Below are 22,108 nucleotides of genomic sequence, written 5' to 3'. Positions count from 1 at the left end.
AAAAGTGTGCTATCTCTTTAGTGACAGCTCATCCTTTATATATCTAGCTCAGATTCTCATATGACCTCAGTACTCTGCCTGATATTTTGTAGTATATTTACCCTCAAAGTAGTCTGAAGAAGTAGGCAGTGACCGTTTCCCCAAATCTGCAGAGCATAATCACCCTGTCCGTGGCCACAGAGCAGGATTGTGGTATTGACTTGAACTCAGGCTACTGAACAAGTGAGCCATTGTCTCTCTCTAGACTACAGATTTTTCCAAGTATCAACATTTTTCTCATTTTTTGAAACAGTAAATTCTGATATGCCCCAATATGTGCAAGGCTCTCAGGTCAGTCATTCAGGGTGGCCATAGAGAAAAGAAAATCTATTTTTTTCACAAAAAATACTAAACAAATTCAAAGTTTTAGTTGGAAAACCAAAGCTACACTGTACAATATTTGAACAGTGAAACTCAGAGTGAAATGAGATAAAAAGAAACAAAACCCAAGAATTAGGTACTTCATCCTCTCTGCCCTTCCCACATCACCTCCATTACCTTTGCATGGCAAAGGAGGAATTCAGTAAAGTACACACATAACTTTCATTAACATTTTAAAATATTTTCCCTCTTGTGGTCTTTTCCCCATGCTGTGTTGCTAGAAATACCCAAAATGCATGATTCAGTGACATTACAATGGGTAATCTCTAGCAACCCTCAGTCTCACAAAATAATACAATCAATGGTATTTAGTATGCTGCAGAAAGAGGATGCGTTGTAATTACTTGTGTTGCATCAGGAAGTGCTCAAGATTTTTGTCTGGGAAGAAAAGTATTCTGACAAACATATTTGGAACTTTAATTCCCCTTATAGACTCATTAGTTGGTATTCAATGCAGATTTCTAAGTTTAATTTAATTTTCATCTGAGTTTTATATGAACAAAGCAAATACTACTCTTTTTTTTTTTGGCAAAAAAGGTAATTTAACATGTCACATTCTGAAGCTCGTTTTTCTCTTGGACAAGTCGTAGTTAGTTTGAGATAGTTTTAAATTCTCTGAGTAAGAAAAAAAAGAATTGAGTGGATTTATTTGTTCTTATTTTAGGATTGGATTATTGCACCAGAGGGCTACGCTGCATTTTACTGCGACGGAGAGTGCTCTTTCCCCCTCAATGCCCACATGAACGCAACAAACCACGCCATTGTTCAGACGCTGGTATGCCTCTGCCTATGTTGTAGTTGCCTATTTTGCAGTTGTGTCTTGGCACAGGAGCTCTCTCTTCCTCTCTATTTTCTACTATTGGATTTTGATTATTTCTGTGTAAATGATAACCCATTTTGAAGATGTGCTTTGAGGATTAAGCTAGAGAGAGGATGAACGGCCCAGAGTGGCCTGGGTGGTAGGTTTCTCTTCCATTTCAACTACAGTAACACATGAGAAAACTGTGTCATATTACTGGAGAACTGTGTAGGCAGGAATCAAAGGGGCCCCCTGGTCCCAATTCCAAGGTTTTTTGCAGTTTATTGAAGCTCCATGTTAACATCTATATGCTATACCTTCCAGAAATGTTGACACTTGGCCACTCTGTGGACCTCTGTTGTCAACTGTTGGCAGACATACTGAAACAGTAATTTAATGTGAGGCTTTGCAAACACATGCATTTGCATGTAAGAAATTGTCTTCAGTTATGCCTGGCTAACAAATGCAATTTATAAATAAGTGTGTTTGGATTCGTTGCTCTGCCTGGTACATGTAAAACAGGATTTGCAGCCAGCTTTCTGCCTCTGCTAGTTCTCATGCTAGTCTTGTGCACCAACTGGAGCAGCCAAAAAGATGATCTTAGTTGAAACAGCTGGCTAAGCCTCCTCTACCCCAGCAGAATTCAGCTATGGTTTGGGAAACATAGCACCTACAGAAATCAAGACTTTATACTGTGTCTAAATGTAATGCTGTGAGTCTGATGTCTGGTCATGATTTTTCACGTTGCCAGCTGAAGAACTGGCTCTGAACATCACCAGTATTAGCAGAATGATTAAGAAGCAGAGGAATGAGAAATTTTTATTTCTTTCTGATAGAAAACAAATTCTGCTTGTGAAAATTGCCAAGTATTTCTACGAGAGACATTTTTAAAACCTCAGCATGTGCTGAAACCTTTTCTTTTCCATTCAACTCTACATTTATGTGCTTTCTCCAAGTCTAGCCACCAATGCAACACTATTCCTCTATACCAGAATTTGAGTCAGCAATAATTACAAAAAGAAGGGAAAATGTCAGAGGCTGGAAATAAATAGAAGTGTGGTAAGGGGTTCAGGTGAGAGGGAACAGAAAATGCTGGTTGGCAAGGAATGTAACAATGTGCCTAGAAGATGATGAAGAACAGCATATATGCAGTCCTGAGCTGAAAAGAACTAGGTCAGCAGAGCAATAGATTAGCATTATGCAAACATTGTCCAGAAAATTTGCCAGTATCAGTGAGATCCCCAGGTTAAAGTTCTCTCCTGCAATTATGGACTGTTAAATAAGAAGTGGCCCAGCACTACATTCTCTTACGCGTTCATTCGTTCCAAAAACACTTAATTTCCAATTGTTAAGATATTTGTGTAGTTTGTCCTAATTTTTAAGTTGGATACTTAAATTTTCCCTCTTTTTATGGCCTTTTTGGAATTGTGTGTCTCCCTCTGCATGCATTGTACATGCATTCAGTCGTGCAGCCAGAAAATCATGAGGCTAATTAAATTTTAACTGCACATAAATTAGATGAGATAACAGTAGTTGAATGCTTTCTGCTTTAAATTGTACAAAATTCAGATTTACACAAGGTGTGCACATGGGGATGACTTGGGAAACAATTATTCATGCACCCCACCCTAATCCAAATGTAATCATCTCCCAGCCATACTGATTACACCATTCTAAAAAAGACCACTTTTTGGGTTGGGAGTGATTGTTCCTTGGTACCCCTCCAAACTTTACTGACTCATTCTTTTCTTTCCTTTTGTAACAAGAATAGGAGAAATGCTGGGCCAGTACCTCTCTCTCTTTTCTTTTTCTGAGACTGAACTTAGGCAGACAGATGATACAGATGCATATAAATACAAGGAAGACTGCATTTAATGAATTATATACGCTTTCTTCTCCTCTCCCTCTTCCCATCGCCCTCTGAACGGGCATTGGAGTAATATTGACGGGTCATGCAAATCAGTGAATCAGCAGGTTGACCCCCACTGAGTTCCAGGCCCACTCTTGGAAAGGCTGTGAGCACCAATGTCATGTAAGGCTAGCAGGGCCATGGAGCTCCCAGCTGGGGTGGCAGGGGCTGGTGGGACCAGGAGTTATGACAGGGCAAACATGTGCCTAGACAAGGCACAAATATTCTTTTCTCCAGTGCTTTGGTATTCGTTTGTTAAACTGTTTTTAAATGTGTGTCTAAACCCTTACTAAACTGCTACTTCAGGATTTATTATTGCTCATTTCAAAAGACTTTCTCATGGTAACAGTTATGTAAAAATCGTTTCCTGATAGACTGTTCTCTGTTGTCTGGCAAAGGCTCTGGGCTTATATCACTGCAAGACAGATGTCTCTAACAGATTTACAAAGACTTAACATACAAATGAAACCTATTACTGCTGAAGTCTTCATCCATGCCTTAATAATCTCTTGCCCTCTCTATTACAACTCCCTCTTTTCTGGCCTCCCCAGTTTCCAAGTCTTCAGCATGTGTAGGATATTACATCCAACCTTCCTTCAAGTACAAACAACTTGTATTTCCCCCATTTTTAGATATTTCCACTAGATCTTGTTCATTCTGGGATTTTTCCCTTCTCTTTAACCTGTCATTGATATATTTCAGCCTAGTGAATATAAAGCCTCTCTGCATCAGCCCTTACCCCAGACCTTCTGTCCAGCTGGCACCCACCTTATGAGTTGATTTTTACTTCAGTGGAAGTAGAATTGGATCCACAAGTACCTAGATAAGACCTTAAATTACACTCATGTTGCCTGAGAGCCCACATCTTACCATTTCATAGCCTGAGAACCGTTTGCCTTTGCTTGCATAGTCTTTGCTGTCTGCAGCAGACTTGCCTCCACGCTGAGGCCCTGACACAGGAAAGCATTTTAGCACATGCTGGGGTCCCGGTGAGACCCGGGACTTGAGCCTCTGCTTCATGTCAAACACTGTCCTCAGCAGAGATGGTACTGAAAATACGTTTGAGTGTTTCCCTAGGAAGCCACCTAACTCCAACCCTTTTCTAAATTTCATCTGAAAATCAACTTTCTATCTTGTCTGCCCCTCCTCCTTTCTCTCTCCATCTGATGTTATTGTGTAAGTCTGCTCGCGCGGTTGAAATCAGAGCATTCTGGAGGTAAACTGTGCTTTCAAGTTGCTAACCGAGGAAAATCTGCGACCACAGCCCTCTCTGAATTGCAGAGACATGTTTTTCTCTGACGTTGTCCTTGTACCTCCCTGTTTGATATATGAACTGTGTATTTATCTGTCTTCCAGGTTCACTTGATGTTTCCTGATCATGTACCAAAGCCATGCTGTGCACCAACAAAACTGAATGCAATCTCCGTGCTCTACTTTGATGACAGTTCCAATGTTATTTTAAAAAAATACAGGAATATGGTGGTGCGTTCATGTGGCTGCCACTAGAATAAAAAAAAGAAAAATAATCTAAAGCAGAGGGTTTTATTCAGAATTGTAATAAAGTCAAGATATGAGTCTTGCTGATGAAAAGGCAGTCCTAAATTTATTCCATTTCATGTCATCTCTCATTTAAATGTACAGTATAATGTATATAGTAGCTTTTATTTATTTAAAAGTATATAGTTTCTTTTGTATGAGCAAAATTCAGAACCATTTATCTTATGGGTCACCTCACTACGCAGTAGAACTTCACAAACTAATTTTTCAATTGACCATACTGGAATCTATTTCATTCCATTTCAATATTTTAAAGTAAAGCCTTTGTATAGATTTTTTTTAAAACTAGAAACTCCAGAACTTCTGTAACTGCTTTGTATTGTTAAAGGAACTAAAATACATTTGGTCATATTGTGCCAATGAAAACTGTGGCAGGGTATTTATTTAGAAAAAGGCACAGAAAAGAACTAAACAAAACTGCTTGGCTAAACATTTTTTCTTTTAGAAGTTCTGCTCCATTAGGAAAAGTGAAATGTTGAACGGTGCTTAAATAAATAAATAGTAGATAGAAAATAGAAGTGAAAAGATTGCACATAATTGTTATAACTATTTTCTTTAACAAGATGAGTGTAACTGGAGGAGTTGGCGTCTTGGCTTGTAGGCTGCAGAGTTTGCAAAAGGCTAAAAGCTTCGGGAATTCTGTGGAGACAGACTCTCGCATCTATCTATGACTTTCCAAGTTAACACTAAAAATTGAACTACAACAACATTCTTACCTCAAATCACATTGGTCTATTATCTGTTATACTTCTCTGGCAAATATTTTTATAATAGCAGCACAAGGTAAAGTCAAAAAAACTCACACAAGATTTCCTATTATATATGCAATCCACTATATCTACAAAATAGATCTACAAGGCAGGGGATGGAAGGGCTTTTCTTTATTTAGCTCCCATTTTTGGATGTGTTTACTGAGTGTGCGAGGGAAGGCACAGGGGATGCAGCAGTTGTCACCTGTCTAATCAAAAATCTTGTCCCATCAGGGGATGGTGGCTGTTTTCAGGCAAAGATGAAAAACACTTTCCATAAAAGGCCATTGAGTAATTTGCAGCCTACTTTCAGTCCCATCTCCTTTTCTACCAGATGGAGATTGGTTTAAATCATGAGGTCTAAGATGGGATATAATTTTTTTTTTTTTTTAGCGTTAATTATTGTGCCTTTGAAAATTCTCAAGTCTGTATAAATAATTTTTTATCTTCCTAAATTTTTGGCCTCAAATGAAATCCTCTGGTTGTGAATTGCACAACTAATTGCAGATTATCATTCCCACCACCACCACTACCCATATGCATATTTTGAATTAACCACGTCTTTGGACACACCTTTTTTTTTTTTTTTACTGTTATCAAAATTAGAAAATATAATCTCTGTTTTCTCTTTATTACACAGCTAATTACAACATATGCTTTTATCATGAATTACCTTGATTAAAAATGCTTCATTTATACAGTTCTCAGAGGGGCACATCAGTTCCTCCTTAAACAGTCTATCCATGTAAACTCTGAATCCTCTGGTTATTTAAAGCTTATTTCAGAAAACTCAGATTATTACAGACCGATAAAATCAGCGTGTGTGTGTGACTGTGTGGATGTATGTCAATGTGCAACTGTCTCTTCTGTAGAAACTAATTTATTTTATCTTGCTATTAGAGTAATACACAGGTCCTCTTAATGCATGGAAAAAAAAAAGAAAAAAATAGCAGTTCTGACCAGTCTTGGGAGCTCTCTCCCCTTAATACAACAGTTCCATTTTACACTTTCATCTCTGTTTTATACTGACATTACCTACATACCTATGTTTATCTGCAGTTCATGCATAAGGGTGTATATCAAAATATAATGTCTCCAAGTGAATTACCATTTTGGAACAGTTAAAATCCTGGGTTGTCTTCAAAAAAAATTACAGATTTCTGTATAAATTGGGTAGGTGGATATGCTTCTTTGAACTCAATTTATTCTAAATGGAATTTGTTGGAAGCTAAATTTTGGGTACATTAAGTAATATATTTTTAAATAATGGTGTACCATTTTGAGAATAAGAAACTGAAGATTATTGTTATATTATTCTTTAAAATATGCTGTTGGAATATAATTCTATATTTTGAGACATAATAAACCTGTAATATTATTCTTTTCTGGTGTGATTTTGCTTTTGAGACAGATGACATTCTTTTAAAGGTAAAAGCAAGAAATCGCCAATAATTATGAATAGCTTCCATTGCAGTTAATTTTTTAGTGCAGACATTTTGCAAAATTACTTTTATTTTGTTACTTCTTAAACTCCAGCTGGTGGACCATCTACACTATTAATAAAAATCATGTCTTCAAATCATACATCCCAATGATAATACTCTACTCAAAATACACTAGAAAGAAGAAATATAATTTTAAATTCTCCATAAATCTCTAACTGATCATTTGTCTGAAAGGAAGGATGGTAGCACCACATCTGCATGCTCTGGGTAAGTGTATATATCTGTGTTTTCACATAAATCTGTTCAGGTAAGCCCTTCTCTAATAATATTGAATAGAGGGCTTTTTGTTCTTTTGCTTGGTCCTATCAAATACCTGCTATTTTATATATATTTACACACACTACAGACACACACATTTCATATAATGTGTATGTAATTATATTAAATATATTTACACATATCTATAACTATATCTAGTTCTATAGTTTCAAAGTCCATTCTATAATCATTTAAGACACAAGAGCTTTGTTCTTTTAAAAGCTGTTAAAGCTTTCTGCACCCTTAACAACTGGAAAGGGTCTAAAGACCTGAAAATCAGAAAAACAGAAGCAGCTCTGTATAGAATAAATGTTACATTATGGGTCACAGCTGCTCAGCCTTTAGCTTACTCATAATATTAATACCATTGCTACACGTCTGGGCCAAAATCAAATGTTTACAGGATGTTATTAGTGGCCACATCTATGGCTTAGGAATATTCACCCAGTGGAAGTCAGAGCTGAGAGGTAAACAGTATTGCAGCAGTGATTTCATTTCCCTTAACAAGCAAGTTGTTCTCCAAGTGTGATTTTGATGTCCAGGACAAGGTGAGCTCTGACTGGCTGAAGTGTGGAGCATTTACAAGTTCTCTGATGTGCTAAGCTGTGAACCCACATAACAGTCTTCCTTCAGTTAGACCACTTGATGGGCATCTCGCCTTTACCTGAATGCCCATTTCCACTAAGTATTTATAGAATCAAGTTTTTCTGATTTTGGCCAAAGGTTTCAAATTCAGTAATTAGGGAGCAGGGGTGGGAGTCTCCTGCTGATAGTCAAAACCATACTTGTTTGGATTGCATTAGGCCTTTTTCTGGTGCAGGATCAAGCTAAAAATTGAATTCATATAAAGCTGTCTGGTGGCTGACAACACAGGAATACATCTGATCAGTCAAGACTCAGCTAGGGATATCTCAGGCAGACATTGGCATGGATGTCTTCAAACAAAAAAGAATCATCATTCCTTGTTTTGTTGTATATCTGTCTGAAGGCCTGTCCTGACTGACATGACCGTTACAACCCCATGACTCTGCTGTGGCCTGTTTGGGCTTTTAGGTAAATATATATTTATGTTGAGTGATCAGGTAGTTAATATAAAAGGGGCCATATGAGGAGCTCAGGTATCTTCAGGAATAAGAAACCAGTCTTTTACAGCTGCACAGGAAAGTTGCAGCTGTGTATGTTGCATACTGGCACCTACAGGACTATACAGCAGTACTCAGCGTTTATGTTCTTCACGGAGAGGGTGGCGAGGCACTGGAACAGCTGCCCAGGGAGGTTGTGGATGGCCCCTCCCTGGAAACATTCGAGGCCAGGCTGGACGGGCCTTTGTGCAACCTGCTTTAGCAGAGGGTCCCTTCCAACCCAAACTATTCTATGATTCTATGATTTTATGATCATGATAGGAGTCAACTGTCAATTTGGGGTCTTGTTTTATTAAATTTTATGAGTGCTGTTGGTTATGTCTATACTATAGACACCCAAAATGAGACTTTCTTTAGGGACAAGACAGAGAAATTGCTCTTTTGGACTGCAATTCACCTATTTGTCTCCAAAGACTACAAAGTGGGCTTAGAACAAGGTCCTAAATAGACGTCTGAGCAACTGTACTCAATGACAATCCCTGACACTTCAAAATAATGCTACGTGGCTGAAAAAGTTTTACTGGAATATCTAATTTGGATGTGAAACTTTGAGAAATCTTTTGTTATCATGATGGGATGTCAGATATTTCCATTTTGGAATATAATTTTCTCTACAATTTATAGGGAAAGGTTGGATTGCTGGCTGCCTATTCCTTCTGGTTTGGGGCTTTTTTTTTGTTTGTTTGTTTGTTTTTATCAGCTCCTCTTTTGCAACATTTTATGGTAAATTGGCTTTGACTCAGAGATGGTTAAAAAATGGTTTAGGCTTGTACTCATAAGGTTCTGAATTGTTTCAGCAATAATGAAAGGATTATAATAACCAGGACTTGAAAATATGTTCTTTACAATCTCTACCAACTTTTCTGCTCACACATTCAGCTGTGCATAAGGAGAATCTGACATGTGGTGTCTGAATGACGAACAAGCCACATGTGAATCATACAGCATTATCTTTTACTATCTCATCTGCAGTCACAGAACTTACAAACTGTGATTTACAATGTGTTACTGAATTCTTACTCACATGGCTTGAGCAAGAGCTTGATTAAAAACAAAAGAAAACTAAACTAAAAATCCAACAAAGAACAGCAAGAGGAGGTTTTCTTGCCATCTTAATTCAAATAAATCAGCACCAAACGTGGTACATGAGGGATCAGGAATCTCATGTGAATTAAATGGGCCTTTTGTATTCTGTTTTCCATATTTACAACACATGACACACACACTTCTCCTGACTGCTGTATTTCCAGCTAAATACTTTCTGTTCTTTTACTCCACTTTTTTGCTTCCAGATGGGCGCCATCAATTATTATTATTAATATGAATGAACATATTTTCATTGCTTTAGCAGATGTTAATGCTTTACAAAAGAAGTGTATGTGTTATTAGTATTGCTACTTTACAGGTACAAAAAGGGGAGAGACTTGACTAAGAGCAGATGGGAGGGGGGCAGTGTAGGGGAGACCACCAGACCTCTAACCCCTATCCCACACTCTTGGTGGAGTGATGCATATGCTTGATACTCCTGCCCCTGCAACTCATAACTTTAATGGATGTTAGGCAATCTTAGCAGTTACCTGGACCTATACTTTGCATTTACCAAGTACTTTTCTAGTTTTGTGGTTGTTTATTGAAATCTGGGCAATGACTGATAAAACTGAGGCATGTGCAGGGTGCAGAACGCATCTCTGCTATGTGGGGGTGGTTATATTTTAAAGCTACTTGTAGGGAATCAACCAAAATCATCTTGGAGCAACAGTGTCGTAAATCGGCACCAGGAGAGTTGAAGGCAGTGATGCATCCCTCCCTTTTCTTTCATTTTCCTCCTGCTCAGTGGGAAGTTCAGCAACGTGTTAAGGCTGAGACAATATCTGTGTAGCAGGGGATCTCAGGGCAGATGTTGGCTGGAGATACGAGAATAACATATTTTCTAGGGAACAGCACTCTCAGAGAATAACACTGAAGCAGAGATGTAAGAGCAGAATCTTCTCTTGTATAATGTGTCCTGGTCTCTTCTTGGTCTCGAAATTACTTGTAAGCAGAAACGTTGGTAAAAATGAGAAAGCTCTTTAATTAAACTGTAAGGAAAAGCCTTGGATGGCACTCTTTCTGGCTTCTCTGTCCCTCATAAGTCCTTCCACAAAGAAGAAATCCAGGCTCAAACCCAGAGCAACTCAACCACACAAAGACCAGAAGTCAGACAGGGTGGAGAAACATGGCACATACATCAAACTCCCTAACCTGATCTAATAGGAAAACAAAGCTTTTCATGCCTGATTTTTTTCTTGGTTGCTGAGCTCTCTTGTATTAACTTGCCACAAGAAACTGTGTTCCCTCTTATTTGGGCCAATTATACATCCACCACTGGGATTCCTTTTCAAAATTAGTGTTTCTCCCTTAACCTCTGCAACAGCTCTTTTCAGCCTTCTCTGCGTGTTATCTGTTTTATTATTCAAGACTAACAGCTCCCACAGGGAATGCTCTCTCCTAGACTGCTGCAGAGATGGGAACAAAGACAAGACCTGCCAAGTCAGTTACTTCTTTAATTGGGATGTGAATCGTTGAGAAATATTTTTGTTCACTTTTTCTTTCTTTTTTTGCACACATTTGGGATTTTTCTTGGTTTGCTATCTTGGTATGAATTCTTGTGGATAAAGATATATAGGTAAATGCATAGAGTTCCATGAAACCTTCCTGTGAAAAGTATTTGTGCATTTAGCAAGAAACAAAATGTCATTAATTGGTTTCCTCTTTAAAAACTGAATTGATACAGCTAGTAAAAAACTTGGATTCCAATTAAGGAGAAAATTTTGAGCAAACTACTGGTTACCTTACATGTTTTGAAATCTATTAATTTAGTAAAAATTAAAGAGCTGCTAATTAGCAGGACCTACACTGTATACCTCAGGACATATATGCAAGGACCAGATTTTTATTCTCAGATACATTGGTGTAAATACAATCTACCAAAATTAACACTACCCTTTAAATACTTGTAAACAAGTTTCTGATTCTTCCTGTTTATCTGTATTGGACAGTGAGGTAATGAGAAGATTATTCATGCCAGAATACAATTAACTACTTAATTTTCAAATTTCTTCTCCTTATAACCAAGCCCTTATGCTTTTACTCTTTTTTGTCACCCATCTACAACAAAAAGTGGCTGAAGGTCACAACAAAGTTCTGGGGAAAGAATATCATGCTTCAGAATTGAACTGAATGTGGAAATTGCCAAACTCCAAATAGAAGTTTTAAAAAAGATCATGAAAATAGTTTTTTAAAAGTTTATTTCAAAAATGACTGCTAATCTGCAGAGTGCACAGCAGTGCCATGGAAGTGGCGACCAGGGCAGGGGAGCCCGGACTGTGTCCGTACCTTGCAGAAGCCCCTCCGCCTGGCAGGGGCTGTGACTGTGGGGTGCCGGCATACTCTGATGAGGAGCCAGCAGCCCTGGGGACTGCGAGTTCCCACATTCATGGAAAGGAGCCTGGAAGCTGCAGGGTTCCCTTTTCTGACACAGTCCAGACACAAAGGCTGTCCGGGAGCTCTGCATCTTCGCATGGGAGGCAGGCAAAGAGGAGAGGTGTCTTACAGTACGGTGTATGGTAGAGTCTGCTGAAAATGCCTGCATTTAATCAGCAAAGTGCTTAAAGATATGGCTCTATTTCAATGGCTGCAAAGTATTCATCGTGAAATTCCCACACTGGCTAAAATTTCTCCTGACATTTCTGAGTGAAGCTTCACTGACATTTTCACAGAGGTTTGCTCATTTTTGGCAGGAAAGAATTTGACCCCTCTCTTCAATCATGTTACACCCCATTTCCACTGACTGTCTCTAAGTCTTTTACCATTCTCTTAGTTTTTCCCATGATGTAAATACACACTGCAGTAGAAGCAGAAGTGTTCCTCTGGATTTACCCTAGAATAATTAAGTAGCATTGCAAAATACTTCCTATAATGTTTTCCTCTCGCTCCTCTGAATCTTTCCCCTTAACTGACCTCTGTTACTGAAAAAGTTGTAAGAAATGAGACAAACAGTAATTGTCAAGGCAGGAATCAGGTAACAGGCATGTATTTACATTTTTTTAATTAGGTAACTAAACGTAATACCAGCTTCTCCTTACAGTGATTAGTTACAAGGCACTGCCCTGACCCTAAGCACTATGACCCATCAGACTTCCAGGAGAGCATTCTGCTTGAGTGTTCAAGCAATGTCATGCTAATCAAGCTAAAAAATCACAAACGTGGTGGTTGCATTTTTTTTAAACAGATTGCTCCACTGAAAGTTTACTCAATAGAGTAACTTCTGTCAGAAGGGAAGTGCATCCAGGAATGGTAACCCCTTCTGTTAACATACCTGCATCATGACAAGGACAAGTGTCCCCAGCTGGATTTTCATTATGTAAATGTACATTCTTTATATTCTAAATATTCTAAATGACATTGTGGCTTTTCTAGAAAGGAAGATAACTCTGTCAGACAGTAAAACCCATCTGTAGCATTTTCTGCCTAATTAATGGTTCTGCCTTTTTTCTCTATAATCTAGTTTCCATGGTTGCCCAAAGCCTGCAGAATCCATCTCACTCATCATATCAATTACTGCAATTAGCTCTCCTGTGGACTACTCTAATTTCATGCATTTCTAATTACCCATTTGCTATGTAGGCAATTACCACAGTCATTTACATGCAACCAGATGTTTTGATAATTATATTCTTGTTTGCTCATTTTCCCACCAACATAAGCTTTTTCTCCTTCAGAGTCACACTTCAATCTTTTAACATTGCAGAAAATTTATTATTCTGTTTACGAAAACTTGGGCAATCTCTATTTTTTCCCTTGGAAAGAGGAAAGGAAGTGTTTCTGAGGCTGCTTTTATGTGAAACAGAACCGCAGTTCTATGTAGGCACTTGAGCTAATTCTGCTCCTGAGGTAGAGCAATCGTATTACTGCTATTTCCAGGCTGCTTGCAATACCGGCAGCAATTCAGTCAGAACCTGTATCTTGATATGGATGTACACTATATGGTGTAGAATTACATCAAAATGTTGTTGATCATTCAAGTGTCTCTGAAGAGAGCTGGTAAGATCCAAATGAGTTTGCAGAAGTTTGTGGCAATTCAAGGGTATGTTTTCCTGTGCATTTCTCATTCGATGTGAACAGTGCAAGCAAGCCAAGGGTCTTTCAGTAAATACATTTCTGTAAGCTGTATTCAGTGGGATGCTGAGCAACTCGCATTGAAGTTAACTTTCAATCTACACTTGCGGTTTCCTTTCTCTTGAGCCTGTCTTGTAGGCTTTGGTTTCACAGAGAGCTCTAGTTGCCTTAGAAGTTCTGTTATAATAGCACCATCTTCTGACTAATGTCCTGTCAGGAATACTTCTGACTAATTTTATCTTGGGTTCACTGCATCTCTGAAGGCCCTACTTTTGCAAAAAGTTGACCACCCTCCTACTTCATGCTTAGCTCTGAAGACACAGTGAAGTGGTTAACCATGCTAGTACAGCACAATCATCTGTGCAGAGCTGAGAATTTCTTAACTTTGGCAGGCTGAGATTGAAAAGTACGTAGGTTTCCAATGAAAATGCTGAAAGAATTAAATGAAAATAGAAAATATTCCACTGACATTTTTGATGCTGGCTCAGTTTTGTATGAGTAAGAGCCACTGACAGCACTTGCCTTCTCAACTTCTTCCAAGATCAAGATTGTATGGTAGATATTTTCAGGAGTCTACTACAGTATAAATACAGTCCAGCTAGTAAAGTTTTAACCTTATTTAACCTTGGCTTTGTTATGCACAAAGATGTAGATCCTCAAATCAATAAATATGGTTGGAGCTTTTTCCCTAGAGGGGTCCCTTAATTTGTATAATTTTTATATAATATCTACATTAACTCTGGGCTATGTTCTAGTACAGATGGATCTTTTCTTGCCATTTTTGTTTGGACAGCAAAGCAAAAACAGTGGTGACTGTCAGCTGATTATCAAACCTATTTAGTCAATTAATATTGGAAAGGCTGTGGATTGATGTTTGAAGTCACATATTCAGTTCATTTCATATAAATTATTAAAACCTAGGGTACAGTTTCAAGGGCATAAAACCAGCATTGTGTTTCATTTGTACAAGAGAAAGAGAAGGCCACAGAAGTTCTGGATTGTTTTGTTGTTTCTGTCACTGATTCACTATGAAGCTTTGGAAAATAAATATTCTATATCCGTGTATATTTGTGATGTATTTGTAAAGGACAAGTAAAATGAATTAGGTTTTCTGTGACATTTTTATATGCAAATCTGTTAGGCAAAGCCGAAACAGTGTTATTTCTGGCACTAAATGTTGTTATCTTGTTTCCTAATTGTAGTCTACCATACACTTCTTTTTGTGAGAGGCAAAAATTTTCAAAGATGTGTTTACCTTGTTCAGTTCTCTTTTGTAATAAGGTAATAACAGCATTTATCAATAACATAGGAGAATTAAGAGGATAAATACCTTAATGATAATGAAGGACTTAGATGCATAAGTGGTCATGTTAGTGCGTTTACGTTATTTACATATACAGGCCATCTGATATATTTCCTCTAGAAAATTTTACCTGTTACTCATCTAGGCTCTTCTTTTCCAATTTTTATTCTAATGTGCTCACTTAAATTTGAAGTAATCATTTGTTCCATGCTAAAGAACTCATTTAATGATTACCAAAGGAGGTTATTTGTTCAGGCTATCCAGTTTTTCTTGTATTAATCCCTTTCAGGTGACTTTCTCCAGTCTGAAAAACTAATATTCTTGTTCTCAGAAATTTCTACATATTGTAAAGAAGTGCGAGAAACATAATGCGCAGAGCTGATGGCTCACTAGAACCGAGTGTAATTTTCTCTAACCAGGGACATACCGGGATGATTCATTGTATAGTAAAACTTTTTACAGGGATGCACATGCTAACACAAGGTGCAGAGCAGTAGAGAACTGAAATAAATGCCTAAATATACATTGCAGTTGTGTTGATTTTTATTTCCCTGATGACATTGATCTATGAGTACATAAGCCAGAGAGTAGTACAGGTGATTACAGTATTCTTCACTGTATAGCTCCACTGGAATATTTATTGAGTGTCACTAGAAACTGAAGGGTTTGGGGTTTATGCACACTCAGTGCCATCTGAAATTTTTCACTTTGGAAGTATATCTCCAAAATCATGGTGAACTTGCTGGATCAGAATATTCACTGCTACCATCCCTCCATTTATTTTCAGAAAAAAATTAAAAGGTAGACTTAACTATAGATATCATCTCAAAGGTTGTAAGAAAGAGGAAAACTATCTTAAAATAGCTCGGAGCAAGAAGACTGTGCATTCAATTGGAATACTGGTGAGATGATATCCCCGGATGGGTTTACTTCATGTTTTTATTTCTAGCTATGCATATTTGTTTCATCTCCTGCGCAACAAATGGCAGACTCAGAACACTCTGAGGGACCAAAATCCCTTAAGGAAGAAGGTAAGTGCCCTGAAAAACATTTTTGTCATAATTTTCTTTTTAACTTTCTTAGGCTCTAACCATGCTTACACTGGTGAACCATAATGTATTTTCAATACATTTACATTAGGGATTCTATCATGCATATCCCTTCAAAATCTAAGCACTTGAAATGCAACCCCAGCCCCTTCAAGGTCTTCAGTCTGCACCTCTGTCTGTTGCAGTGGGACACATTAGGTTTTTCCTTCTTCAACTAGCAGTCAAAAATCCCCAACTTCCATACTAATGCCCGTAAACACTTGTTTGTCTGACCAGTCTCTTCTTGTCTCTTAGCACACCTCTGTATGCTAGTTGTTCAGATGTCAACCTTGCAGGCAACCTTGTTCAACTGCTTGCTTCTCATAAGAATATCTTGGTACCTTTTCTGAACGCTGTTCTCCATGACCTGATCCACAAATCCACCTCCCATTTCCTTCAAATTGCTCTTCAAGCTAAGCTTTGCGGAGAGAAGAGGTAAGGCAAAACTGGTGGGTTTTGGGCAGTACAAAGTTTGAGAAAGGATGAAGATGAGGAAATGAAACGTCATCTCTTATACGCAGAGTGGCAGTGCAGTCATCCATTTCACTTTATTTATAAAAATCTATTTCTGTAATTGTGTTACTTTAAGCCACGAGATTTGGTACAAGTTCCAATTCATTATAATTCTCCCTTTATTGATCTTGCTCTTCTCTGAACCATCATTTTCTCTGACATCTTTCATTTTCCTCTTCACATGCTATTGTTGCGAAGTGGTTTTAGACATCTGGCTGTTAGCATACGTTCTCATTATTTGCATATATGTGTGTCTTTCCATGTGACGTTTATCGTTCTTGTGCTCTACTTGCATGTATGATTAAAGAAAATATCTCCTGTTGGGATACAGATTGGCCTTTGAAGAGCACATTAGCCCTTTTTTCACTTGATCTATTTCAAATAAACAATAGGCTGATGGCTGCAACAAATTGCTTTATGGGCTCGGCATACCGCTGGAAAGGCCAGAATATAAAGTGATGGTCCCAAGCTCTGTATTTTGTTTTCAGCTTTCTGGATTCCCTGGAAGACATGTAAAAGTCAGATGTAAAAAGCCAGGTCTCTCTGGACTATGCATCTGTGCTTGGCTGGCTTCGTCCAGATAGTGTATGCAGCACAGTGTGCTGCAGTGTACCAGACTTTTCCCTTAAGGCCTGCACAGAGTGTAGCACATGGCTTAGGGCTCCCCTGTCCTCCTTGAGACATTAGGTCTTCCCTGTCCTCCTTTTGCTATTATTTTGGGATTGTTAAGCACAGGCCCTCGGTTATAGAATCATAGAATCACAGAATGGTTAAGGTTGGAAGGGACCTTAAAGACCATCTAGTTCCAACCCCCCTGCCATGGGCAGGGACACCTTCCACTAGACCAGGTTGCTCAAAGCCTCATCCAGCCTGGCCTTGAAGACATCCAGGGAGGTTGACGTGTGTCAGTTCCAATTTGAGATGTCGTGCATAAGACTTAAAACTTCACTGCAGCAGTGAAAAATAAAGGTCTCCCATGTCACAGTGCATTATGACAGTGCTGTGTATACAGAAAGAAAACCTGGATCTGGAATTTATCCAACATCCAGCCCATATCTCAATGACAAATAATGGAAAGATGCAGAAGGCCCAGATCCTAGTTCCATGGATTGTACTGTTAATTGAAAAGTCTTCAATTTCTATGATTTCTAAACTTACTGTTTGATAAAAAGGTATATATGTTATAGGTTAACAATTTTACTAGATGATGGAAATCTGATTAGAATCCCAGTATAAACTCTTTCTTTCCCCTCTCTGGCTCCTATGAAATTTTCAGGTTTACTGCTGTTGAAATGGATTTTTGAGTAGGTAGAATGCCTCCTCTTCTGTTTTTACCTGATATTCAGAATTTTTCAGACATCCACAGGAAGGTATGATTAATAATTACAATGCATGAAAATGCATAACAATATGATCTTCTATTGTCCTTTCAGCTACCACATTTGTGCTGTGACTTCTGTACTTGCATTTTAACCTTCTTCATGTAGGTCTGAAGAATAGGTAAAAATATAAGAACAGCAGACTCTGCTGGCTTTGCTGGATGCTCCCTCATGCTTTTGCCCAAGAAGGATCTCAGGAAGTGAGACAAATCTCACAGCAAGATTAGGATGAAAGTGCTTTATGCAGAATAAGACATTACAGATTGGGTTTTTTATAATTTCTTTCTTAAGAAGCAGAAACAAGATTGTAGGAGAGTAAGTTGATAAAGTAAACATTATAACTTATAAAATTAAAAATGATTCATAGAACTATCTTTTTCAGCCACTTCTTCTAGCGCTATAGTAATAGTAGTCATCAAAAAAGACTGCTCTGAGAGGACTTGTGACAATCATGATAATCAGTCTTCCAAGAAAGCTCTAACTGAATACTACATAATATGATACTTACTACTATACTGCAGTTGGAGTCAGGAATCACTCATAAAACACAGAAGGTATTGCATCATTTACAATTATCCTTGAATGGTTTGGAAATATATTGGCTAAAATTCTCAAAGATGCTTAAGCAAATTAGGGACTTTCATCACATTTTCAAAAGTAGCTTTGATACCAGGAGTTAGAATTCTCAAACTGATGTAGGAAACCAAATGTTATTTATCTGCTAAAAACCCTATCTTCATCCAAACAGAAATTCAGAAAAATGTTAACTTAAGCATAATTGAATCCTCAAGTTACTTAAAGTTTAGGGGTTTTCCTGTGTAGTTCCCTAAAAGTGCTTAAGTATCTCCTCTTGAGAGCTCTAGGACTGGCTACACTTGCTTAGTAGCTGGATGCCTTATGTCTACAGAAAAGCCCAGGAAATTCCTACCTGTTTCCTTGACTGGTTCAATGGGCTTGTGTGCAAGCATAACAAGACTTAATTATTGGGTGCCAAGGTCCCACCCTTTACCAGTGTCCCAACCTCTCCCTTTCAGAGTTTGCTTGGCCCTCTCTGTGCTGAGTCGTTTCAGCATGCAAATCCAACAGAAGGCGGATGTGGAAAAAAGGCAGTTGTTTCTTCAGCACACTGACTGGGCTCAACACAATGCTGGTCAAATGCTCAGGTCAGTCAGGGTGAGAGCAGAGGGTGGGTAGGACCATTAGGTGGCTCAGACTGCTGTGGAAACGAACGTCAGAGCATGCTGGGTTAGATCACATGGAAAAGACAGGAATGAAGATGTTTTCTCCACCCCAGTTGTTTTGAAGCTTCCGTTTCTAGACACTTAAACTGTGGAAGATTAAAAGTTTTAACTTTGCATCTGTCCCTATTTGCTCATGAGCAGTTTAAATTGGGGTCCTGTTTGGAGACCAAATCACCTGACTGTATCACATGAGCTACTGCACATCCAGAATTGTCACTGTGGTAGCAAGTGACTCAAGAACTGAAGCGGACACTGCCAGATCTTCCTGGGATCTAGCTCAACACCCAACCCAGCCTATTCCATCCTATGGGAGTCTGGGCAGCCGCTGTTGTCTTCCACCCATGGACTATTCCTGCAGCTCCTCCTTGTCCTCTCTGCTTTCCCAGGTACATTGCATACGACCTGTCATTCTCAGCCCTATATGTCGTAAATAGTTATTACAAGGTGACTTTCACTCCTGAAGGATATTTTGGGATAAAATATTATTAGTATTGCCTGACAGAATTATTCACCTTTCAGTAGCATGCTTAAACCTTTGTGTAAGAGATAAAAATATGCTTATGATTATGAAGGTCATTACCTTAGTGGCTGAAGAACTCACACGGGAGATGTGGGCTGTAATCTTCTCAAGCTGCTCTGAACCCCAGGTTACCTCATCTTGCTCTCTAACATTCAGATTCTAGGTAAAAAATGCTGACGTGATTACCTTTTACTACCAATACCGCATTTTATGCTTAAGACTGCAAAAATATTAGTTCACAAAGGAATTTGTGGCATGTATTCCAGCTACATGAGGCCTTCTTCTCTGGCAAATCTTTCTAAACTGCTTTAGCAGTATCTGCTCATTAGCTTAGTCAGTTCTTCATTCAGTTTCTGGACCCCAGAGACAGCAACTTCAGTCTTGCTGAGCACTTTTGGGGACTGTGAGATGTATAAACCACTGGGGTCATGTTACTCAGCTTTTTGATGACTGTACCCTATACAGACCCAGGTCCTGACTGCAAAGGGGACTTACACTTTTGAGTCCCTTAGAAGCTTTTGAAAGTATCATTGCTTTCCGTAGAGCTGAAAAATGTTTTATACAGAATGCGATACTCCCCAGTTGCTTCAGGATATGTAATCTGGGCTCTGAACCCTGTGGTCACTGTGAAGCCTCCCATTCACAGACATGTTTGAAGAGATGTAGACCAAGAAAGCTCACTGCATTTCTCTGGCGAATGTAATGTGAGACTCTCACATAGTAGCTGATCTAATTTTCATCAAACCCAGCTCACTATTTTAGGCGATCACTGCAGGAAAGAAAAGAATTGCTTATGCAAATGTATTTCAGCAAACAGCTTAAAAGTACAGTTGCTTTTTCTCCTTGTCTTGCATTGTTAGCCTTAGTTATGTTCTATGACTGCCAGTTAAAACTCTGTTTTTCAAATGTCTGAAGGATTCTTTTTAGACTGCAGTGCTTCAGAATTGTCTATAATCAAAAAATAGTAAGACCATGCACAACAGATATGCAAATTCTTGTAAACTCTTTGTCCATTTGCTTCACCTATATATTTGAAATATATCTCATAAAGCAGGATGACGATTTTAGTCACTCTAACTATGTCTACTCTAACTTAAACAAGGACAGGGCACAGGTTTGTCCTGTTTCTATGTCTATGGATATGAACCGTGCCAACCCATTTGTCCTTTGAGCCACAGGGTGAGCCCTGGGTCATTTTATTCAGTAGTAATGGATGTAGTTTCTACTGACAGAAGGAGATAGACCCAACTCCAGGATGAAAAAGAGCATTAAGCAAGAAGGAGATCTTTGTTTCAGCCAGAGAAGACTGGTCTGTCCAGACTTCTCAAATAGCAGAGTATAGAAAGAGTACCCAAGTGAACATGGTCATTTGACAATAAGCCATTTCATTTTTTTCCCCCCTCCAGATTGTTTTCCCACTTGATTTCACTCTGATGTTTTAAATGAAGAGAGCTGGGAGAGGTGCTGCTGTCAGGTGGAAAGGGTTGTGGTGGTGAACAAAGGAGCAGAGATCAGGACTGTCCATGCTTCCTGCAGAGACCAGGGAAAACTGATTACAATGTAAATAACTGTAAAGGAGAGGAAAAAAAAGTCAACCTAATTGTGCTACTCCTCCATCATTTGGAGATGATTGACATTTTCTGATTGAATCCTACTGATTTCTGAACTGAAAGGAAAGTTTTTTTTAAAAATGTTAATTATTCAGACTGCTTAACATCATGTTCCTTTCTTGAGTTGCACATGTCATTGGATCAAACCCATATGATGTTTGATCTCAGGGCGTTAAGTTTTTCTTTAATATGAGTCGGCACAGTAGTTGTCTTTGAAGGTTTTTATATTCCTCCTAGGATATACAACCTTGTTTATTAAGCTTAACTCTAATAAGCTGTTTATCAGTAGCCATATAATTGATTGGGATAGGTTTGAGATATTTAATTTTGTGAGTTAATATTAAAAATTTCTTTAATCTATATTTTCTATTTTTGTTCTGTAAATTCTTTCTCTTTATTGTATCATTAAAAGAATATTTGAAATACATACTTACTTTTAATCACCTTTCTTATTTAATATCCTTTTTTTTCTAATATAGCAGAAATAAAACAATCTTTCATATTATTAAGGAACAAAAAAAACAATATCTAAAAGAGACATGTAGGTAAAATTAAGAGAAAACTAGAATCAGACACTGAGACATATGCTAGACAGAAAAATCTTCTTTAACTGAAAAAGAAAAGGTCATAGAAGTCCTTTGTGTTCCACAGTATAGTTAGAAAATTCCAGGTTTCTGAAGAAAAAATTGCATGGACAGAACTCAGCATTACTCTGAACAGAATGTCATACTCTGGATGTCTCTGTACGTACTAAAGGAAGATTTAAAACATTATTTCATTAGCCTGGCACTGGATTTGAAAACTGACAATACATTCCTTGAATCAACTTTTGCTGAAGATGGCAATAATGTAACTTTTGTAGCGTGTTTTCTGCTAATACAGCTACTTAAGTTTGCACAGCTGTGAGACTTCTATTTTTTCCTGCAGTCTTTTCTCTCCCCTCCCCCATTCTGATTTG

The 22,108-nt window shown here is 38.2% G+C and overlaps 1 protein-coding gene across 1 annotated transcript in view; it reads left to right on the top strand.

Annotated features, from left to right (window-relative positions):
* BMP5 (bone morphogenetic protein 5) overlaps positions 1–5,109 on the top strand; it is a 54,872-nt gene extending 49,763 nt beyond the window's left edge. The window contains exons 6-7 of the mRNA XM_010161938.1: positions 1,085–1,195; positions 4,485–5,109. Of these exons, the coding sequence (XP_010160240.1) occupies positions 1,085–1,195; positions 4,485–4,634 (261 nt within the window). The 3' untranslated portion in view covers positions 4,635–5,109. The remainder of the gene's footprint in view (positions 1–1,084; positions 1,196–4,484) is intronic.
* The last annotated feature ends 16,999 nt before the right edge of the window (positions 5,110–22,108 follow it).

This window comes from Eurypyga helias, unplaced genomic scaffold, assembly GCF_000690775.1.
Source record: "Eurypyga helias isolate BGI_N326 unplaced genomic scaffold, ASM69077v1 scaffold5772, whole genome shotgun sequence".
NCBI classification, from domain to species: Eukaryota; Metazoa; Chordata; class Aves; order Eurypygiformes; family Eurypygidae; genus Eurypyga; species Eurypyga helias.
This window is presented reverse-complemented; position numbering and strand designations above follow the sequence as displayed.